The sequence below is a fragment of the Mixophyes fleayi genome, chromosome 10 (genome assembly GCF_038048845.1).
Source record: "Mixophyes fleayi isolate aMixFle1 chromosome 10, aMixFle1.hap1, whole genome shotgun sequence".
NCBI classification, from domain to species: domain Eukaryota; kingdom Metazoa; phylum Chordata; class Amphibia; order Anura; family Limnodynastidae; genus Mixophyes; species Mixophyes fleayi.
Window position 1 is genome coordinate 25,045,408 of NC_134411.1, and position 23,461 is coordinate 25,068,868.

General features: G+C 41.2%; 1 protein-coding gene across 4 annotated transcripts; it reads left to right on the forward strand.

The window, feature by feature from the left end:
• Positions 1-1,034: 1,034 nt before the first annotated feature.
• Positions 1,035-23,071, forward strand: C1QTNF4 (C1q and TNF related 4). 4 transcript variants are annotated; one of them, XM_075188089.1, is made up of 2 exons: positions 1,035-1,054; positions 19,331-23,071. In XM_075188089.1, exon 2 carries the CDS (start codon positions 19,336-19,338, stop codon positions 20,443-20,445), a length of 1,110 nt encoding a protein of 369 aa, XP_075044190.1. In that variant the 5' UTR covers positions 1,035-1,054; positions 19,331-19,335; the 3' UTR covers positions 20,446-23,071. The 4 variants fall into 4 exon arrangements, with proteins under 4 accessions (XP_075044190.1, XP_075044188.1, XP_075044189.1 ...); XM_075188087.1 differs by lacking the exon at positions 1,035-1,054 and adding an exon at positions 9,754-9,861; XM_075188088.1 differs by lacking the exon at positions 1,035-1,054 and adding an exon at positions 9,928-10,061.
• The last annotated feature ends 390 nt before the right edge of the window (positions 23,072-23,461 follow it).

The following is a 23,461-nucleotide window of genomic DNA, read 5'->3' on the forward strand; positions in this document are numbered from 1 at the left end:
TTGGTTGCCACGGTAATGGAGAGCAACTACCACCTATGGTCATTTTTAAGAGGAAGACGCTGCCAAAAGAAAAGTTTCCAGCCGGAGTCATCGTTAAGGCCAATCAAAAGGGCTGGATGGACGAGGAGAAAATGAGAGAGTGGCTGAGAGAGGTGTATGTAAAGAGACCGGATTGTTTTTTCAACACATCACCGTCCCTGTTGATCTGCGACTACATGCGCGCCCATCTCACCGCTACTGTGAAAAACCAAGTGAAGCAAACGAATTCGGAGCTTGCCATCATTCCGGGAGGTTTAACAAAAGAACTCCAACCTCTGGACATTGGTGTAAACAGGGGGTTCAAAGTGAAGTTGCGAGCGGCGTGGGAGCGATGGATGACAGACGGTGAACATACCTTTACTAAGACTGGGAGGCAGCGCCGGGCGAGTTACGCCACCATATGTGAATGGATTGTGGATGCCTGGGCTAAGGTATCTGCCTTAATTGTTGTCCGAGCTTTCGCGAAAGCCGGCATCATTGCTGAACAGACACCTGACAACGAGACTGACTCCGACAATGATGAGAGGGAAGTCGGCATGTTTGATGGCGAAATTGCCCAGCTGTTCAATTCAGACACAGAAGATGAGGAGTTTGATGGATTTGTGGGAGAAGATTGATTTAAAAATAATGTGAGTGTATTGTTAATAAAGTTCAACTCACTCACTGTATTGCCTCCGTTACCTTTTTTTTTTGTAGAGTGTAGAATTTTGTATGTTTTAGCATGCGCCTTATAATACGGTGCGCCTTATAGTGCGGAAAATACGGTAGTTTGATGTTGGGGTCGGTTGGAGGGAAATAGATCTATTTATCAAATGTGAGCACTATTACTTTAATGTTGAGGCTGGAGAGAGGCCTAATTATTAAATGTGGGTGCTGTTGATTTAATTACAGGGAAGGTTGTTGTTTCTAAATGTACCCATTATTTTATTCAAATGGGGCCCTCAACATTCCAGGATCCAGACAACCAGCAACTAAAGAAACCAGCAGCCACAGGTGATAAAAGTGACAACAACAGGTAGGACAGTTTGTCAAATGTTCTGAATCTAGCGCAGGCTTGGCTAACCTGTGGTACTCCAGGTGTTGTGAAACTACAAGTCCCAGCATACCCTTCCAGCAATAAGCTGCTATATATTGGCAAAGCATGCTGGGGCTTGTAGTTTCACAACACCTGGAGTGCCACAGGTTAGCCAAGCCTGATTTTTGGTGACTGTTCTGCCCAATCTAAGGGGCAGGTCAAGACTGTATATTCTTTATACACATACTGCATTCTTTATATACTACAGTAAGGTGCTAGCTGTCCTTAGTGGACTGACCACTCCCCCTCTAGTGTCTGGTCCCGCCTCTGTGATGGCTGACCACACCCCCTCTGGTGGGCCCCTAGTGTTGCAGTTCCCCGGTGGGCCCTTCATGCCCCAGTCCGACACTGCTCCTCACTGAGCTGTCTCCTTAGCTCCTGTCTGAGCTGTCTCCTTAGATACTCACTTCATTTTTAATCCTAACCCCTCTTCCACAACTAGACTGGAGTACTCCTTAAGGTGTTTGTGTCCCCGGAATAAATGTTATTTTTCCTTCTCCAATTATGTGCAACCATTATGACCAGAAAACATCAACAAACTTGTGAATGCATGTTATATCATTCTGTTAACTACGTATTTGTCTGCTGAATGTGTCCTCGGTAGACTTCAGATATATATCTAACTATAATTATTTGTACAGCGCTATATATGATGTGTTGGTGTAATATAGGTAAAGGACAATAATTACTGATCAGAAGAACTGGAATGATGAAGCAAACTTATAATAATATCAACCTTATCATATTATAGATTATTATTATCATTATTATAGAACTACCACCCCATCCTCTACACCAACAATATTAAGAATACAGATAGAACACATCATTTTATATATATAAAATCTTCCCATACACCTATTTTCTTTATGCACCTATTGCTAACTGAATGAATGTGCCTGTTTTAGGTTCCAGCAGTGAAGCAATCTTACAGTATTGTTTTTCTTGATCGCTGTGTACCTGTCAAATAAAAAAAAAAACTGTTCTGCTTTATTAGGATTGAGGTTTTCTGTTGCCACAGTAACTTGCAATTTCCATTGCTCAGTTGTTATGAAGCTGCTGTGTGTGTATAATTGTCTTGTGGGGAGTCCGCCTGCGCTCTGGGATCTGGTTGGTCTCTAACCAGCATCCTGTGTTTATCTCTTCTTGTGTCAAATTGTTAGGTCACCAGCTTTGCCTGTAAGTACCCCTACTCCTCCAGGGAACGCAACATTTACAAAGGATTATTTAAAGGTACAACAAGCTGACATGCAAATCCCTCAATCATATAAACTGTAAACATAAACAGTCCATGTTACATAGGCATAAAGTTTTATACAGCCCTAAAATGTACGTTGCTTTACTCATTTGCTAGCAGGACATTGGCCAAATAAAAATCTGTACTTTGGCCATCTCAAGCTGTTAATAAGCATAGCCTTGTTTCATCAGAGCAAGAGTAAATAATTTATAGTTTAGTGGTCCTTTAATAAAGGTTGACTTCCTTTCTTAATTGCTGTAAAAGTAATGTCTACAATGGACCTTTATTTTCATAGTTACACCCTGCGTTCAGTGGCGGTAACTGGCTAATCTCAGTGATGTTGTTGGTACACGTTGCTTTTGGAAGCAACCACGTCCTGTAGAAAACATTGTGAATAGGACGTTCCCCTGCCAGCAGATGATTCACTGGATTTTTTATTGAGATTAAATTGCAGCTGTGATGTCAGGTGCGCGATGAGCTTGGCAGGACATAGTCCTGAGCACAGTTTAAAGGGAAAAGATGATTTCTCCAGGAAATGAACAAACATAATTCAGAGAAACTGGGGCAACAGAATCAAACTATGAAACAAAACATCTAGTAAATAAAAAGAGTGTTAGCCTTGGTACACACTATACAAAACTTCTCCCGAGGCATTATCCTTAACGATTTTACCAACAATTAAAAAAAAATAAAAAAATGTCCCAATCGGCAGCCGATTCATGTGTACACACTAAACACATTTTACAAGATTTACCTTCAGATCTGTGCTCTTCATCTGCCATAACCATCTGCCGAAAAGATCGTGACTTTGAACACTCCATAGAGATCTATGGACACTGCTGGTCCTGAGTGTATACACACTGCAGAATTGGAACGATATCGTTCCATCGTTGAACAAGATTTTTAGTCCAGTTTATATATTATGATCAATATAGATATATACAATAGACATTGTATTTATTATATATATTTATACATAGATTCAACTTCACCCTGTACTTCAATGTTCAATACTATAAGGGAAGATGAAAGGGAGATGTAGGTCCCTGGAGAGAAGTGCAAGCTATGCCCTCCATGGTGCTGGCCACGCCCACACACAGCTGGCCACACCCACACATCACTGGCCACACCTCCGGTAAAATGGCACTTCTCACAATAGACCCTGTGTAATTTTCAGCCCCAGGCCCATGTGGCCCTTAATCTGGCCCTACCTGTGTTGATGAATACTGGTCTAGGTGCACTCTGCTCTATAAGACAACACACTGCAAGTCACGTCCAATACAAATGTGCAATATAACGTCACACAGAAAAAAAAACAATGTCACTTGTTATACTTACTTATGACAAAACATTAATATTTTTTATAAAATACATTTTTTTTCTCTCCATTAAATACATTTATAAGGATGTTATTAATGTCTACTGTAAATCCATTTTTACAGTTGCATCTAATTGCGAACACATTTTTGTAGCATGTGTATGTGACCATCATGACTAGTTATCTGCACTTACACCCGATCTGTAGCTGGTGCAAGTGATATGACAGAAGAACACTGACCTTTGTGATGCCCAAAGCTTGAATCTGACAATGCTGCATGCGCTCAAGCTTGGCTCGCTCTTATTGTACATTGACTACATGCATATGCCCATTTCCCTCCCTGATCAGCCCTGAAATTGTAGTCCGTAGCAGGGTCTTTTGCGCTCAAAGATGTTGCTGCACTCTATGGCATATGGTTTGTTTCTGGGTATGTGCAGAACAATTTTATGCAAAATACAGCACATATTGACATCTACGTTCTTAATGAATCGGGCCCTTTGTGTCTATCTTATAGGGTAATATTTGAAATTCCTCACACAGTAAGTTGTTTTCAGGATTGTATCTTAATTATAACTTTATTGTACCTAACTTAAATATGTGTCTCTCACACCAACTGCCCCAAGTGTGAGGAGGCCCCAAGTGTGAGGAGGCCCCAAGTGTGAGGAGGCCCCAAAGGTCTCTCTTTAACCACTACCACAAACTGCCCTCAGCCACGACTTGTCTATTGGAGAGATGAGCCACACCAAGATCATCATCACTCCATATATCACTTGTCACCTTCCCCCTCCTATAGTCCTTGACATGTACAAACCCCACCACAGAGCACAATGATTTGACACCATTGTTTCAAAGCTCTAAATGTACCTATGTAGAAATATAAGATAATCAGATACCAAAGGCTTTTGCAGTCAGAGAAATAGATGACTCCAGTTGTTGCTGGACTCTCTCCACTGATGGACAAACAGAGGTTTACTGAGTTTGCTGGGACTTGCAGTTCAGAAACATGGCCCATTGCTTATACAAAGTTACTGATTGAAGATTGAGCAAAATGTCTCACACTTTGCTTAAACAAAGAAATGGCTCAGTGGGCTAGTAGCCAGGTTCCTTAGTTACAGTGATAGAGGAGGCTCTGGTTTGAATCCCCTGTCTGGCTTCATTTTAGTATATTGAATGTTGCAGTATAAGTTAGCTCAGTTGACTAGTAGTGAGGTGCCCATGGACAGTCATAGTAGAGGCTCTGCTTTGAATTCTGAGTGGCTTCCTTTTTTAGCACATTTCATGTTGCTACAGGCTTGATGAAGTTATTGAGAAAAGTCTCTCCCTATCCTTAAGAATTGTTCTAGCTTGGTGGCCCAGTAGACCGGAGCTCTGTTTATGGTTTATATCAGGGTTTCACAAACCCAGTCCTCAGGGCTCCCCAACAGTGCAGGTTTTCTGGATCACATCTGACATAATTAGGACCACCTGTGGATCTGTTACAATGTGTCAGTCAGTAATGAATACACCTGTGCTCCAGCAAGGAGATATGAAAAACCTGCACTGTTGGGGAGCCCTGAGGACTGGGTTTGGGAAACCCTGGTTTATATGGATTCCCTTGTTTGAATCCCCAGCCAGGTAGCCAGATTGCTGAGTGTGATGTTGGAGGTACTGGTTTGAATCCCCAGACAGGTAACATTTACAGCTCCATTCATTTTGCTTCAGACCAATTGATGGCATTGATAAAAGTCTCACTGCTCATTACATCATGTACTGTCTCAGTTATTAGCTCAGTTGACTATTAGCCAGATTACTGACTGTGATGGTGGAGGTCCCAGTTCAAATCCCTAGACAGGCTTGATGATCTTCCTATGACATCAAACTGCTCAGAGGTCTTGTTATTGGGTTCTCTCCTGGTAGTGATGAGGTGTTAATTTGTTTTTCTAGCTTTCTTTAATGAACTTGGCTGTTGTGTCTAAAAGTGCAACAGCCAAAGTATGAAAAGACAATTTTTTCTTACATTATTAACTTGCCACTAAACTTCTTTTTTCTCAATATTGATAGGAACACTGTTGTCAGTTGAGCCCTTTACTGCTTGTCCACTAACTTATGTCCTCAATGTGAATAAAGACAGATCATCCTTCAGGTAAGTAGGAAGACTCTTCTCAATGTCCTGGATCAGCCAGGTGCACCACCCAATGTACAAAGGGGGATTTGAACCAGGAACTCAGCCAGGGAATGACAGAACAGCACCTGGCGTCTAGTCATCTGAGCCAACATATGGTGTAAGTAAGTGGGGGAGACTTTTCTAAATGTCTTCAGCAAGCCAGGTGTAAAATCCAAGGTACAAAAGCTACAGTTGTTTGTGGATTTGAACTGAGACCTCAATAATTTCTACAAGCAGAGAACCGGGTTACTAGTCCTCTGAGCCAGCTAAAGCTTATGTAAATGAGCTTTCTCAGTGTCATAATTCATTCTGGTGCATCAGGCAAGGTACTTATAAAGAAGCCTGTCCTGGGGTTCAAACCAGAGGCTCCACCATTAGTTGTGAACAGAGAAGCTGGACACTAGTCTACAGAGCCAGCTTGTTTATTAAGTATGGAGTGGGAAGATTATGCTCAATGTCCTCAACCACCCTGGAGCAAAATCCAAGGTACTAACAGAATGCTGTCTGGGGGAACATAAACCAGGACTTCAACATATCTGTTAATAGAGCACATGGGTACGAGTCCAGTGAACCAACACAGTAGCTTTAGGAGGTAAAACTTTTATAAATGTCGCCAAGCATGTGCAATATCCTAAGTACTAAAATGATACCTGCCTGCAGATTCAAACCTGGGACTAGCCTGGTACAACATTCATGGTAGTAAGAGAGAACACACCTAGGGATTCAGGTAACACGCTCCACCATCACAGCCAAATGAGTACCTTGCTTATAGACATCTCATCATAGCCAGGTGAGTATAGAGAACAAGGGTGTCCCAATTATACGGGACCAGTCGGTACACCAAGAGACAAATTCAACATTTTGAACTCTTTGTCATGTTCCTGAAACAATTAATGAACATTTTTTGCTGTGGCAGGGTGCATTATCCTGCTGAAAGAGGACACTGCCATCAGGTAATACCGTTGCCATGAAGGGGTGTACTTGGTCTGCAACAATGTTTAGGTAGGTGGTACGTGTCACAGTAATATCCACCTGAATGCTAGTTCCCGAGGTTGCCCAGCAGAAGATTGCCCAGAGAATCACACTGCCTCCGCCTGCTTGCCTTCTTCCCATAATGCATCCTGGTGACATCTCTTCCCCAGGTAAACGATGCACACGCACCCGGCCGTCCACATGATTTAAAAGAAAACCTGATTCATCAGACCAGGTCACCTTCTTCTATTGCTCCATGGTCCAGTTCTGGCGCTTACGTGCCAGTTGTAGGCACTTTCAGCAGTAGACAAGGGGCAGCAAGCTGTGATGCACTGGGTGTTCTGACACCTGTTGCTGTACCAACTTCCACCCAGTCCCAGATGGGGGTCAGCAGCACTCAACAGAACAGGTAGGCACAATTTATTTTTTAACAGGGGATATGTGAAAATATAATATACATGTGTGAATGGCCCGTGTGTATTAGCCTAGGGATCAGTTCCTTTTCTTACAACAAAATTACCGACTTTTTCAATGGAGATTATACCCTGGTACCACTGACAGGTAACTGTGTTTGACTATTTGTATTTTGAAGTCTGCTCAGATGTATGAATACTTGAAGAAAGAATAGTTACATATAACAAATCTTATAAATTCCCTTTTGGCCATTTGATGTGTTGAAAGGTATGAACATGACCTACAGCTGATAATCACATTCTCACACATTAACTGCACAGATTGTTTCAATAAAAATCATATTTTGCTTTCTGTATTGTGTGGTAATCTCATGACTGCCCTCTGTAGTGTGTAGTGGTAACAAGGTTGCCCTCTCAATTGTGACGGTGACAAGGTTGCCCTCTGTATTGTGTGGCAGTGAAAAGAGTGCTCTGTATTGTGTGGCGGTCACAAGGATGCTGTGCATTCTATGGTGGTTACAAGGGTGCTGTGTATTGTGTGGCGGTCACAAGGGTGCTGTGTATTGTGTGGCGGTCACAAGGATGCTGTGCATTCTATGGTGGTTACAAGGGTGCTGTGTATTGTGAGGCGGTCACAAGGATGCTGTGCATTCTATGGTGGTTACAAGGGTGCTGTGTATTGTGTGGCGGTCACAAGGGTGCTGTGTGGTCTTCTGCTGTTGTAGCACATCCACTTCAAGGTTGGATGTGCTGTGACTTCAGAGATGCTCTTCTGCACTCCTCATATGGTTAATTGAGTTACTGTCGCCTTCCTGTCAGCTTGAACCAGACTGGCCATTCTGTTCTGACGTCTCTCATTAACAAGGCGTTTCCACCCACAGAACTGCCGCTCTGGTTTTGAGCTCCATTCTCTGTAAACTATAGGGACTATTGTGTGCAGAAATCCCAAGAGATCAGCATTTTCTGAGGTACTGAAACAACCCGTATGGCACCAACAATCATTCCACAGTAAAAGTCACTTAGACGTCACTTAGATCACATTTCTTCTCCATTCTGGTGTTTGGTCTGAACTACGATTGTCATTTTTGACCATGTCTGCTGGGGAGGGCTGGTAAATTTTATCCCGAGGGGCAAGGCTGGACTCAGCAGCCGATTAGGAACATTTTAAAGGAAAAATAATGCCCAGTGACCCAGCCTAAGGTGGCCCACTATCGGACCGGCCCGGGGAGCAGAGGCCCCCCTTATTCTTTAGCAGCCGTTAGACCCCAGGTGAGGTCTAAACCCAGTGAATGGCATTGACACAATGGTGTCCATTGATAAAATGAATCAATGAACATCTGTAATAAGATATACAGCAGAGTTTATCCCTGTATTTTTGTGTCAGTAACCATAATGCAAAACCTAATTGTTCCAAAACTACAGCATATGATTTAAAAACATCACATCCTGAAGAACATCTGGGGGTAAATGTATTAAGTTCTGATTTCTGCAAGTCGCCGGAAATAGGCGACTTTGCAGGGGAAATTTAAAGCTGCGATGGCTTTTAAAGGCATGTTTGCCTTTACAATCTGTTGCCGCTTTAAATTTCCCCTGCAAAGTTGCCTATCATCATCATTTATTTATATAGCACCACTAATTCCGCAGAGCTGTACAGAGAACTCACTCACATCAGTCCCTGCCCCATTGGAGCTTACAGTCTAAATTCCCTAATATAGACACACACTCACACACAGAGAGGGAAAGACTAGGGTCACTATTGAAAGCAGCCAGTTAACCTACCAGTGTGGCAGGAAACCGGAGCACCCGGAGGAAACTCACGCAAACACAGGGAGAACATTCAAACTCCACACAGATAAGACCATGGTCGGGAATCGAACTCATGACCCCACTGCTGTGAGGCAGAAGTGCTAACCACTAAGCCACCGTGCTGTCCCTATTTCTGGCGACTTGCAGAAATCAGAACTTAATACATTACTTAATACGCCCAGATGTCTGTTGGGACAGAAGGTAAATGCAATAGAACACATTTATTAAAGGATCGACCCCATGGGTGAGGGGAGGGGTGCTCGGAGCGCTAGCTAGGGGGGAGGAGCACATTAATACATTATCAGTGGGTGTTAGTGTAGCTTTAAGCATTATTTTAGTGGCAGTCACTTTCTGCTGGTGAAGTAAAATATATCATTTTATTATGTATACTTTCTGTAATTATTATGAATAGTGCAAAAATGTAATTACAACACCCTATTTTAATATGCAATGCTATGAATGAGCACCTATATATTTTGTGCATTCCTATGTTAAAAACAACTAAATTAATGAATGAAGCAGACATGGGTCTGCTGTGTGAATATATTTTAAATTATATGTGTAGTTTACATGCATTCCCTCACTCATAGACTTATTCATATTACTTCCCGCTCTACTACAGTTATCTAAAGCAACATCTTTATTGATTATTTCTTATAAAAAAAAAAACATTCTGAGAAGTCTGCAAACTCAGGCTCATTACTACCTGTCCATGATTTTGTGCTCTGTGCAGACGGACCCCCCTTCACTGCACCCTCTCCCCTCCAGCGCCCCCCTTCACAGCCCTGCACCAAATCCTTCCCTGTGACACCAACTAGAGAGAAGACAGAAGACAAGTGACAGCCAGGAGCAGAACAGGTAGGTGCAGGAGGGAGGGTGCTGGGGGGTACCAGGGATGCAGGAGGGCAGGGGGATTAGCATCAAGGCAGTAGCAGAATAAGATAAGAGGAGGGAGCAGGGATGGCTGTGAGGATGCTGTGTGACTGTATGATTAGTTTCTGCACCTGTCCAGGGAGGAGACCTGTATGAATAGCATCCAACCTTCATCATTGCACCAGGTAATCATCCTCTATACCTAAACCGCAATCTTGCATTTAAAGCTCCGCAGCTTGCTCTGCCTGTCCATCTCCTGTGGCATCACCCATCCTCACTGCACCCTCTAATCTGCCTGGCTCTCTCCTTGATGGAAAGACTCTGGAGAGATGTGGCATTGATTGGCGTCACAATCTATTCACCCCCCCTGTCCGGCTGCTATTCCACATGTCGTCTTTCATTGCAGGCTGACAGCGCAGGCGAGTTACCCCCGGGACACAGAAAACCCGGATGATTTTCCTTTCTACAGAATAATATCATTTTCATAATGAGAAAAGCTGTGTGTGCGCGTATGTGTGGAGATTATACAGAACATTGCAGGATTATTATAGGGAGGTGTAAAAACAAAATGCTTGACACCACAGGGCATGTTTATAGAAGAATTGTATATTGCCAGCGTGTGTGTGTGTGTGTGTGTGTGTGTATCTATACACACACACGGAATTTAGAAGTGGCTGTATGGAAATTGTAAGTGAATGGAATTTGTTAGGTTTACAATGAAAATACTAGGAGTGGCGGTATATCTATATATATATATATCTACACAGACACGCACACAGTAAGACTTTATATATATATATATATATATATATATATATATAGTATAAAGTCTTACTGTGTGCGTGTCTGTGTGTATATATATATATATATATATATATATATATATATATATAGTATAGACACGCACACAGTAAGACTTTATACTATATATATATATATATATATATATATATATATATATATATGACACGCACACAGTAAGACTTTATACTATATATATAATATATATATATATAATATCTGTATGCTGTGCATATATGGGTAAGCAGTGACTGTATATCGTGCATCTGTGTATGCAATGTAACAATTTTTTGATTCATATGTGTGTATAGCAATTGCAATGTGCATATTTGTGTTTCCATCATGTGACAGTACAGTACGTGTTTCTTATCACTCATCCATTTTGGTTTTTTTATTTTTTTTATTTTGTGCATTTGCTATTAATTGGCATCGTAATCAAGCTGAATGTTGGGATCTCAGGTTATTGAGTGCTTCGGGCCCCTTCATTTCCTAACTACAGCCTTGTATATAATACATAACTTAGTTGGTAATCTCTCGCTTGAAATGCGGGGAGAGGTGCAGGAAGAGGGTTTGAGACTTTAAAACGACGAGAAAGCAAAAAAAATCTGAAGAATTTCTGGTTAATTCATGACATGAAGGCATCACTAACAAGCCTTCCCTTGTTAAGTTCGGCCATTAGTTGGCGCTGTGCAGGGTTACAGGAAATAGCTAGGAATTTAGGAAGGTAATGTAGCATCGTGTGATCCTCCATCTAACATGACCTCTTCCAGCCACTACAAAATGCTGGACTCTTAAACTTCCCACTTAATTTACAATTGCAGTTGCATGGGCTGAATTAATTAATACGGTGGGATTTCTTTTTTTTGGGGGGGGGGGGGGGGGGAGGGAAAAAATACCCTTCTTCACATCACAATTGTAAAGTGCTACGGAACACGTTGGCGCTATATAAATAAATGATGATGATGATCACAACAATTTGTTAATTCAGCACGGTAACACTGAAATAGTACATTAAGTGCGAAGTTTGAAAGCAAGACATTTTGCACTGAGCAGAAGGGACCATACTGTAGAGTGGGTTGTGGTAAGGAAATTAGATTGTAAGCTCCTCTGGAGCAGAGACTGTTCTGTCTGAAGTATTGTACAGAGGTGTGGAACATGTTTTATTTCTACTTGTATATATGAGATATAATGCACACTGTTCTTTTGTTATTAGCACTCAGATAACCGTGATATAATAAGACTGTGGGGTATATTTGCTAAACTGTGGGTTTGAAAAAGTGGAGATGTTGCCTGTAGCAACCAATCAGATTCTAGCTATCATTTTGTAGAATGCACTAAATAAATGAAAGGTAGAATCTGATTGGTTGCTATAGGCAACATCTTACATTTTTTACAACATACATTTTTTTTACACAACAAGTTAAATAGCAGATAGTATAATCACAGACATAATTTGACATCTAAAAAAATTAAGCAGCAGTATCCATGTAATGATTTTTCAGTGAATTTAGTTCGCTGAGCAGAGGTTTTACTGCCAGATGCCAAAATTTAATTTATCATTTAGACCTTAATCTTCAGTGTTCATCTGAATCCTAAATTATGCATTCCTAATCTATACATCTAGGTTATATTTTATTTATTACCTGTGCACACACTCACTTTGGAGTGTGGGAGGAAACCTACGCAAACACGAGGAGAACATACAAACTCCATACAGTCATTGAATTGAACCCATGACCCCAGTGCTGTGAGGCAGCATCGCTAACCACTATTTCCCAGTACAATAATTGCTATCTTGCTCGTGCACAGGACAGAGCAGCCATGGATAAGTACTACATCATCATTAACCTGTACGAGGAAAGAACATACTGTAGGCGCAAGTTTGCAGAGTGCAGTAACCATGGTAACCAATCATATCCCTGTTTTGTTTTTTGCCTAGAGCAGAGGTGTGTTCCCCCCCCCTGGGGCTGAGACCTAAGTGGGGTCTCGGAATTTATTTTTGTGGTCCCTCGATTATCAAATTTGCAATACTTTATATCGTGAATAGTCTTTTTTGGAGTCCCAGGACAATAACCACTCTCCCGGTTTAGGCGGGACAGTCCTAATATGAGGGGAATGTCCCGTCGTCCAGAGAATCAGGACTTTTGTCCCATTTCCAGGACAGTTGGGAGATATGTCCAGCTCATGAGTGTCCCTTCAATAAATCGCAGCATTGAAGGGGTGTTTTTAGGGGAGGGCTAGACAGACTACAGTTGGGAGGTGTGCTTAGCGCCCCTCCTGAAAAATAGATTGAGCAGCTGTGATCTAGAATGTACAAGACCAATCAGAGCTAGCTGCTGATTGGTTGCTATGGGTTACTGCAGCCTTGTTAATAAATAAGTCCTTTTGTGTGTCACTTCTCCTGTCACAACGATATGTCTTCATTAGTGCAAGTAGGACAACAGAGATGTTGGCTGTGCTTACTCAACCTAAAAAGAAATGTTAAGACGTGGATTTCCTGCTGCAATTAATCAAAATGACTGCAGATCTCAGTGGGGAAGAACACATGACTGCTGTGTGGAGCTTGTGATCTGATATAGGATCCATGCATGAGCTGCTGATTCTCACACACTAGAGAGGGCTAGGGACAGCCTGGTGGGAGTTAGGCATTGCTTCAGAGCTAAGCTACCTGTAGCGCTCCAACTGCTGTGGAACTACAAGCGCCATCATGCCCTGCCAGACAAAGTTATTCAAACACGTCATGTGTCCGTTTATAATTGGCTGCAATCACATAGTATAACAGAGCGCTCTTTTGTGGGGATTTAGAAAAAAAGATGGGCTCCATATATCTGGTTTGTTCTCTAAGGCTGGGTACACACTACAGGGTTTTTAGCCAATTATTGGGTCAATTATACGATAAACGACCGTTCGGGCCAATATCGCATTAGGGTGTATACTTAAATGATGAACGATGGTCATTCCAAAGTTCCAATCGTCGTTTCATTTGATTGTTCAGCAGAACTATAAATCTCATTCCAATCCTGCAGTGTGTACACACTGACAATCTGGATCTCCATAGAGTTTACAGAATGATGATCTTTTCAGTCGATGGTTATGACAGATCTGAGGGCACAGATCTGAGGGTAAGGCTAGGTACACACTAGAGAATTTTCTGACCAATCTCTTATCTACAACGATCAGGGAAGGACTGGCAAATTCTAGCTCGGTGGGAAAGACCCGACTCTTCAGCTTATTAGGAACATTTTAAAGGAAAAAAAATGCAGATAGCTCAGTGACCCAGCCCAAGGGAGCCCACTATGGGTGCGGCTCAGGGGACCAATGACCCCGTGCCCCCCAGCCCAGCCTCCCCCTGAAGATTGTACCTACGACTGAAGGTCCGTCCGGTCGGGAGATTCATGCATACACACTACACACAATTTACCTTCAGATCTGTGCTCTTCATCTGGTCCTCTAGTCATTTAGAGACTGACAGCACAATATTCATTCATTCATTCCTGTCACACTGATTAACCGCCTTGTTATAGCTATCCACATGTCACAACAAATTTCGTTAGCTACTGTAACTCTGAAATGAAATATTCAGTCTCAGAACAAGCAAACAAATTATTCCATCTACAGCACTCTCTACATTTAGTCACCAGGACATGTTCATTGCCGGCATCGGCTAACAAGATCCTGACTCTGTAAACTCTATGGAGATCGTGATCATGAGTGCATACACACTACATGATTGGCAGGTGATTGGAACAAGATTATTGACCAACCAAATGAAACGACAATCAGCACTTTGGAACGATTGTCGCTCATTGTGTGATTATACACACTAACGCGATATGTGGCCGAGCGGTCGTTTATTGGGTGATTGGCCCGATGATCATCTGAAAAACCTCCAGTACGTACTTAGCTTTAATCTTTTAAAACTTGTATAGTGTGTACACATGAATCGGCATGTCATTGGCACAATCGTTGTAGATAACACATTGGTCTGAAAATTCTGTAGTGTGTACCCAGCCTAATTAGACGGTTAGTATCTGGCAAGATAAATCATGATAGGAACGAACTTTATTTTATATGTCACTTTTCTACACTCCAGTCCTTCCAATATATTGTTGTTTTTTCTCGCATATTGATTCACTCTCTGGAATAAATTAAGTCTATATCGTGTAAAAGACATCTAACAAAAAATAATGGTTTCCACCACTTCAGAGGACAGGCAATAATGTAGTTGTTTTTTGCATCTAGTTGATAACTTTGGGTCGCCCCCTCTAAATGTGTAGCTTTTTTTGAAGTTCATTAGAGTATCTCGTCCCAAAACAAAAAACGTAAGTTTTGCAATTGGGTGCAGAACTGTGGCTAGCTTACATTCAGCAATAAAACACCCCAATCTGCCCCCTCTTGGCATCAGGGGTAGCCTCACTAAAGCAGAAGAACTTGAATTTAAAGACTGAAATGAACTTTTGTGGCATGTAACAGACTACAACTGCTAAGGAAAGGAGTATCCGAATAAATATATACTCCTACTTATTTCATTGGTTTAATTCCCTTTTAAGTAGATTCTTGCTTTTCTGAGATGTTATATGGGCAGGAGATCAAACACTTATAGCATTTAGAATGTTCTTCAAAGAGCTCAAAGAGTAAGAAGATTATCCTTCCAACGTATATTAAGAAAAATCTTAGCTATATGCGCCTGTAAAATACTATTTAGAACATTGAATATACAAACATAAAAAGAAAAAAAATACAGAATAAGGAGTACATTTTAGATATTATTATATAATTACACATAGATGTCTAGTCCGCATTAGGTTACATTTTATTGTATTTTTTTACTTGTTTTAGTTTGAACTTGAATTTACCATCAATATTAAAAACACTATATAACGTAGCCATTTAAGCTCAAACAAGTTCAAATCTTTTCACCTTGCTTGAATTGATCTCAATATTTTTTTATGTCTAAAGTTCAAGAATTTTTTGTCAATTAACAAACTTCACAACCGGTTCGCTGAACCACTTTGAAACCATTTCGAGCATCTTTGCTAACCAGCTTCTACCATAAACATGATACACGTTGGTGCTGTCCCAGGACTGATTGACATTTAGAACACACTATATGTTTCTTCCACTTCCTTTTATGAATGGGAACTTTCACAGTCTGCAAGTAATGACATACTGCCAAGTGGTAACACGGAGGAACCATTGAAATGTGTGACTTAATCTCTTAATAAGTCTGAGGGGCACAGAGAGAATATTCTGCTCTGAATGTCAGGAGAAAGGATGTGTAAGACTATACGGGCTCTGCAATGACTGGAGGGCTGTTTTCTGTACAATCCTAACATATTTTCCTGGCTCCTCTCCTTTGACTGTAAGAAAGAAACTCCAATCCAGTTCGCCTGTTGCCCTCGAGACATTCTACAACCCCCCTCTGGGCTCACTCAGATTTCTGCCACGGCCTGGGACTCACATGGGACGTGATGCCTTTTGATCATAAATCTTCAAATACTGTAACTAAACACATTCATAATCACAATGCAAATGAACGTGTTTAGGAAGAATACTGTGCATTACACTGCTTGGGTCTGGAGTGAGGAGAGGAATAGTCTCCTAATGTCAACTATTGTCTACATAGGCAAGTTGTAGACAATAGTTGACATTAGGAGGGCTTTATTAGCTGCTGTGGAACTACAAGTCCCAGCAGTGATCATGGGAAGTACATAGAAACAATATTGTGGTTAGATTTTGTATATATCCATAATACATGGCTTTATTTGGTTTCCTTCACCTTCACTTCATGGACTTTCTTTTACTATCTTGTTTCCTGGACCACCGGCCTTCCAACTGATTTAGGTGGGACAGGTAGATTCTAAAGGTCTGTTCCGCCCAGTCCAGACATTCCGAACTGAGCGGAACTGTTCGGAGTTATGTCCCTGCATGTACCGGTCACTGGTACATGACAATGCAAGGGTGTATTGAAGGTTGAGGGTTGCCGGGGGTCACATGGTCAAACTGTACCCTGTTTGTAATTTAAGGGGCAGCCTCAGGGTTCAAAGATCTGTTTCTGGAAATGTCTATTATTTTCAGTATTGGGCAGCACAGTGGCTCAGTGGTTAGCACTTCTGCCATACAGCACTGGGGTCATAAGTTCAATTCCCGACCATGGCCTTATCTGTGAGGAGTTTGTATGTTCTCCACATGTTTGCGTGGGTTTCCTCCGGGTGCTCCGGTTTCCTCCCACACTCCAAAAACCTACTGGTAGGTTAATTGTCTGCTAACAAATTGACCCTAGTCTGTGTGTGTGTGTGTTAGGAAATTTAGACTGTAAGCCCCAATGGGGCAGGGACTGATGTGAGTGAGTTCTCTGTACAGCGCTGCGGAACTAGTGGCGCTATATAAATAAATGATGATGATGATGATGAATATTGATAACCTGCGCAGTAGAATTTCTGTTATTTTGTATATAAGATACAGTTCTCACTATCTATTTATATTTTATTCTCTCGGGTCAATAAATTAATATTAAAAGGCGTAGTCCACTTTTAGGCACCTCCCTTAATATAGTTCCCATGACTGTAGAAGTTCGCCCGGCCGGAGGTCTCGATCCGTCCAGAGACATTAACAGAATCGACTGCTGACCTCAGGTTACAGTGAGTGAGGGGTGTGTTGTCCTTTTGCTCACCGCAGGGGTCTGATTATACTAAGGTGGGTTGTTCTAAAGTGGCCAAACCCTGTAATGAAGTGGAATATTTAAAAAGCCAAAAAAACACATTATAATTACATTTATAGAGTATGACTGTGGTGCACTGAGATCAGCTCGGACTGCGCTGAGGGCAACATGCTGAGATGTCCCTGAACCAGCTGGAAACTGTCCTTGTAAATGACATTCCACTGTTGGCATCTCTGTATTCCTACTGCTGATTGTGGTCAGGGTCACTTAGTTTTCTGCCTTTAGTACAGAAATATAATGCCAAAATGTTACATACTAAGTACTAACATAGAAATACTCTCCAGATTCAGGGCTAGAAAGACAATATATAAAAATGTAACAACTGGGTCCACAACGTTCCTGGACGCCAAGGAGCTGGCTGGTTTGAATGTGAGTGAGTTCTCTGTACAGCGCTGCAGAATTAGTGGCGCTATATAAATCACTGATGATGATTATAGAATTTGACAGTACACTTAACCTATGGGTCCATGTACTCTGCCTCTTTCTCTGTGTGTTTTTTTTTTTTTTTTACGTGGGGGTGTTTTTATATATTCCTCACTTTTTAATCATAACAATACCCATTGTTTGTCTAATGCATCAATAATAACAACAAAGATATGGTGATTAAATGTATTTATATAGCGTTAATATATTATGCAGCGCTGTACAGACAATATTTGTAATTCATAATCAGTCCCTGCCCCATTGGAGCTTACAGTCTAAACACACACACGAGCACACACAAGTATGCAATGGAGTGTGGAAACCGGAGCAGACATGAGAAACCCACGAAAAGGCGGAGAGAACATACAAACTCCACACAGATAAGAACATGGTTGGGACTCAAAATCATGATACCAGTCGTGTAAGGCAGCAATGCTAACCACTGAGCCACTGTGCTTCCAATAGATTTAAAATACCAAAAACACAAACACACAAAAAAGGGCAGATTAGATGGATCTGTCCATTCTTTTCTGCCATCAAATGCTGTTAAAGCTCTGTATGCTCATCGACATATGGTAGTAGTATTAGTGATACTTGTGCGCAAAGGTGTCAGAGGACAATTCATAGTAAGTGACGGTCAATAACTAGAAGGTACAACTACGCAAACCAAAAAGATGTCAGTTCCAAAGCAAGGATCATTAGCAGACAGACAGCAAGGCACAAAATAAGAATCCACAAGGGTAAAGGAGATCCAAAGGCAAATGGTCAGGACAGGCAGCAATAATTCAGGCAGTTAGGAAACAAGCAGGATTAAATACAGAAAATAAGATTTTTATACTTACGTCAAATCCCTTTTCTCTTAGTCCATTCAGGGACATCGGATATCTTGGGGTTTAATGCAGATCCAGGTACTTTAAACCTTTAAAAAGCTGTCCATAGCTCCTCCCCCTCTCTAACCGCCCCTGCAAGGATCTGAGAAGTGGTCAGGACAGGATGCAAACATTATCTGCTGAGAAAATGTATGTGTGTGTATGTGTATATATATATATATATATATATATATATATATATATATATATATATATAGTGGATTTAGGTGGTTTGTATTTGGTGTGTATTTATGAATCGTGCTATAAAGTTTTGCACATTTGTGAGTCTGCTCCCAAAATTGATATTATTTATATTATTTTGTCAGGATGTGTTATTTGCTCTTTGTGAGAAGCAATTGGGTAATTGGGTCTTATTGCATGTATTGTGTATTGCTCTACACCATATAGGTATCTTTATAGTTATACTGTGTCCAGCAATACATAAATAGTTCCTGCTTGTATTTGCATTGATAAATGCCTGGTTGAAGCTCAAATTGAAAGCCACTGGTCAATGATAACAAAATAACAAGATATCACACATGTGCTAATATGCAATTGAAATGTTGTGATTTTCTCAATCATGGTTTGTTGTCTTAGAAGAATGAAACATTTCTGTTCATTTTTGTCTTCTTTTATCCAGCCAGAATGTTTGTCCCCAGTATTCCGGCTCTTCTTGGATTGATGGCCCATCTCCTCCTCCTCTATCCGGTGGCTCTGGGGTCAGACTTTCGTTCTGCTTTCTCTGTTGCCCGTACGAGCAGTATGGAGGGAGGCCCTGAAATGGTCATCACGTTTGACAAGGTTTATGTAAATATTGGAGCAGATTTTGACCCCAAAATTGGGATTTTCCGGTGTCGTATCCCTGGCGCTTACTACTTCTCCTTCACCATTGGAAAGTTCCCCAAGAAAAACCTGTCAGTGATGTTGATGAAGAACAAGAATGAGGTCCAGGTGATTGTCTATGACGAACATCACCACAAAGAGAGAAAGGTGGCTAGCCAGAGTGCAATGCTGCAACTCGATTATGGAGACACCGTTTGGCTTCGGCTCCACGGCGACCCAAAATATGCCCTCTACAGCAATGTCGGACCTTACACAACGTTTAACGGCTATTTAATCTACCCAGATACATCCTACTATTTCCAGAGTGGCAGTGACTCCTACTCGCAAAAAAACTCACAAAACGTGATGACATCTAAAGAGGAGTCCTCTGAGCAGAATGAAGTCTACAAAAAGAATACAATGGCCTCTGACCAACCAACGGTAGACACAGATCCTAGGTCGGCTTTCTCGGTTGCTCGAACCCAAAGTCTTGTTGGCACAGAGGACAGGAAAACGCAGCATCAACCGATCACCTTTGACAATGAGTTTGTGAACATTGGAAAAGATTTCAATCTGTCTTCTGGAGAATTTCGGTGCCGCGTGGCCGGAGCTTATTATTTCTCTTTCACCATAGGGAAAATGCCTTCTAAAACCATGTCGGTCAAACTAATGAAGAACCAGAATGAAGTCCAAGCCATGATTTATGATGACAGCCACTCAAAAAAACGAGAGATGCAGAGCCAAAGTTTGATGTTGTCACTGCAACCTGGAGACACGGTGTGGCTCTATAGCTACAGGCATGAAGGCTACGGAGCCTATAGTAATCATGGAAAATACATTACATTCACTGGCTTCCTGGTGTACCCAGAAGCAGCTCCCAAGCAACATATATTGGTAACAAACCAAAAACCGGAAATAATTACAGAGATTTGATGGATGCGGAGACAATACCAAATTTTGACTTGGAGACAAGGCTGGATTTAATAATAGGTGATCTAGGCACATGCCTCTCGGTGCCCTAAAGGCAGAGTCACCATGTGTATGTTCGCTCCACTCACATTACCTCTCACAACACTTGTCTTTGTAGCAATGCTCATTCTGTCATAGTCTGCACCCACTGAAACTAATGGCACTTAGTTTGTCTTCAACTGTTACTGCTGGATTGAGTACAGATGTAGCCAGACTTATCCAAAAGTAATTTCTCTGAAACCATTGGCTGAGCTACATGACTAGGCAGTAAGATGACGAAATCCCTTTTGGGATAACGACGGCTGCATCTCTACCTATGTGTAGGCCCACATAAAATGTAAACTCGGCCTTGTCTGTATATTTCCATCCCTGGGTGATCTATGTTTGCACTCTTCATTTGTGTGTCTGTGAGCATGTTATAAAACAGTGTACCTGTTAATTACTCTGCATGAATGGGGCAATGTACCCTCTTAGTTTCCATAATTCATCCAGACCACATAAGAAAGACATGCAATAGAAGGAGGAACCTCTTGATATATGGTAGAACAGTGTAAGATACACAGACAAGCAATGTCTACACAATATACATGAAATGTAACACAAGGGGTCGAAAAAAAGAATAAAATAGTTTTCTATTACCCATGTCTTTGTTACTTTTAAAATGTCGTTAACAGTGTATTGCAGTGTTTATTAAAATATGTGTGATTTCATTTGCATGTATCCTCTAGGGGGTTTATTTATGACTCTAGCAGTTAATTAAACCTGCTAATGAACGCTGATATCACTGATCAGCAGAATCCAATAGACAGTGTAACGAATGCTGTCACTGATTTCAGTTTACATCTCGTTTGTCGGTGTTGTGACAATGGGAGTTTGACACAGCCTAACACCGCTCAAACTTTTTCTCTCTGCATATGTGAATTTATTACAGCTGCCAATCATAAGTAAATTTAGTCATTGTTGCAGTAAAAATCTGATATCACTGGCAATTGTTATACTGCACCATACATTGTTGTGCACAGCTTACAATCTCTATATCCCCTGCTCTTCCTTAAAATGCAATGTATTTTTGGAGGAAATTTGTTAAAACAACACATGCCAGTAAAACAAATTGTCAGTTAAAAAAAAATATATATATTGGTAGCCCTGATATTTCTTAGTATTATTTACTTATATCGAGCCAATCATATTACGGTCTCTGACCCATTGGCGCTTATAGTCTGAATTCCCTAACATACACACACTAGCGTACATTTTTGACAATTAACCTACCCGTATGTCTTTGTACTGTGGAAACTGCACAAACACAAGGTGAACATACAAACTCCACACGCATAGAGTTCTAGCCCATGATCTCCGGCACTATGAGACACCAATTCTATCCACTGTACCACCATCTTTTTGAACTACCGTATTGCTTGTTTGGTGGAGGTTATATAGAACTTAAAAAAAAAAAAAAAAAAAAGTGTCAAGTGACCACAAATGAAATGAAAACCAAAATAATATATATGTTTACATTCAAGTCACATATGGAATTTAAAGTAATGTTTTGCATAGTATTGGTTTAGACTTAATATAAGTCACCAGTAGGCAAGCTGTCTCTTTCCAGTTGTACAACTATACAAATGCTTGATTTCAGGGGGAAAAAAAAAATTGGCGGCAATTGTGGGAATATAAACTCATTTTTCCTTGCACCCCGAGCAAAAATGATCGGAGATTCCAGCCATCACTTGGGCGCGAAGCGTCTCTGTGGGCATTCCGGAGACACCTCCCGCCGAATCGAATCTCTTACTTTTTCTGTCAAAATCTTTTACTCTGAATAACAAGTTTGGTTGAGTCATAAAATGTTGCTTATCCACCTAGTGGAAGGCGTTATGTACATCTGGTAACAGGGGCAAACACAGGATTTGTAGAGGGGGGTTTCCACACCACGCCACCAGTGGGAGTGACCAGCATGCGTGGGGGCGTGGCTATAATTTTAGACAGTGCTTGGCTGCTCTCCAACTCTTCCTATCCCCATAATATACATGGGCAATGCTGCGTGCACTACTGTTAGGTGCACGTAGCTCTCCCTGTTCAAGCAGAGCCATGTGAAGCAGGGGCAGGGGCAGGGTCCAGCCACCTCAATTATACAGTGCCCCAGGCTTGGAGGGGGGTTTACAGGCACTAGGAACCTCCCCCTCGGTTTGCCTATGGGTAATTAATAATAGTGATCACTCATCTAGTGAATAGTACTCATACATAAGTGCCACTGAGGAGTATGTGCTCTGGCCACACCGTAACTACACTCACGTGCAAGAGGGAAACCACTTTCCTTCGCTGCTGTTGTCATTATATTACCATTCATTCTGCATTCTTTTTTCTAATCTGTGTATGCCCCCTGCATTATCATACATGTTGATGTATTCAATTTATGATTCCACACTTTTAATCCATACATCTATTTTCTCTTAATCACCATGCACTTGTTTTACTCCTTCTGAAGTATCAACCCAATTACAAATCTTTGTACCATATGTAATAAGACCTACCCCCCCTAGTAGGCCACAAGCAATGTAACTTATGAATTCATTAAACAAAACAGGACTCAGGGCGGATCTCTAAGGTCCTTCGGTCAAATCTTTATTCATTCCACTATCTTGGATTCAAAGCCAAATATTTTCAATGTCTGAATTAATTGATTGTGGCATTTCACAGCAGCTGTCTCGCTAAAATCCAAATAAACTATATTCAGCGACCCACGCTGATCTATCATTTTAGTCATGGAGTCAAAAAAACCTCCTCTTGTCTTGGATCTTGTAATTTGTTTAATTTTAGTCGACAACTTTATTTATTAAAGGATCCCATTAGCCTTTTCATCGCTGAGCCTATTCCTACTCTGACAATTTTTGGGCTAGTCTCATTCCAACATTAGTATCAGTAGATTGTTTATTATGCAGTGGCCACAAAAATTATACTTTGTTTTTTCAGACTTTTAGTT

Coding starts and splice junctions, on each gene's coding strand:
- C1QTNF4 (XM_075188085.1), top strand. CDS start 10,187: ATGGAAAGACTCTGGAGAGATGTGGCATTGATTGGCGTCACAATCTAT. Junction 10,300..19,334: donor CAGGCTGACAGCGCAGGCGA/GTTACCCCCGGG, acceptor TTATCCAGCCAG/AATGTTTGTCCCCAGTATTC.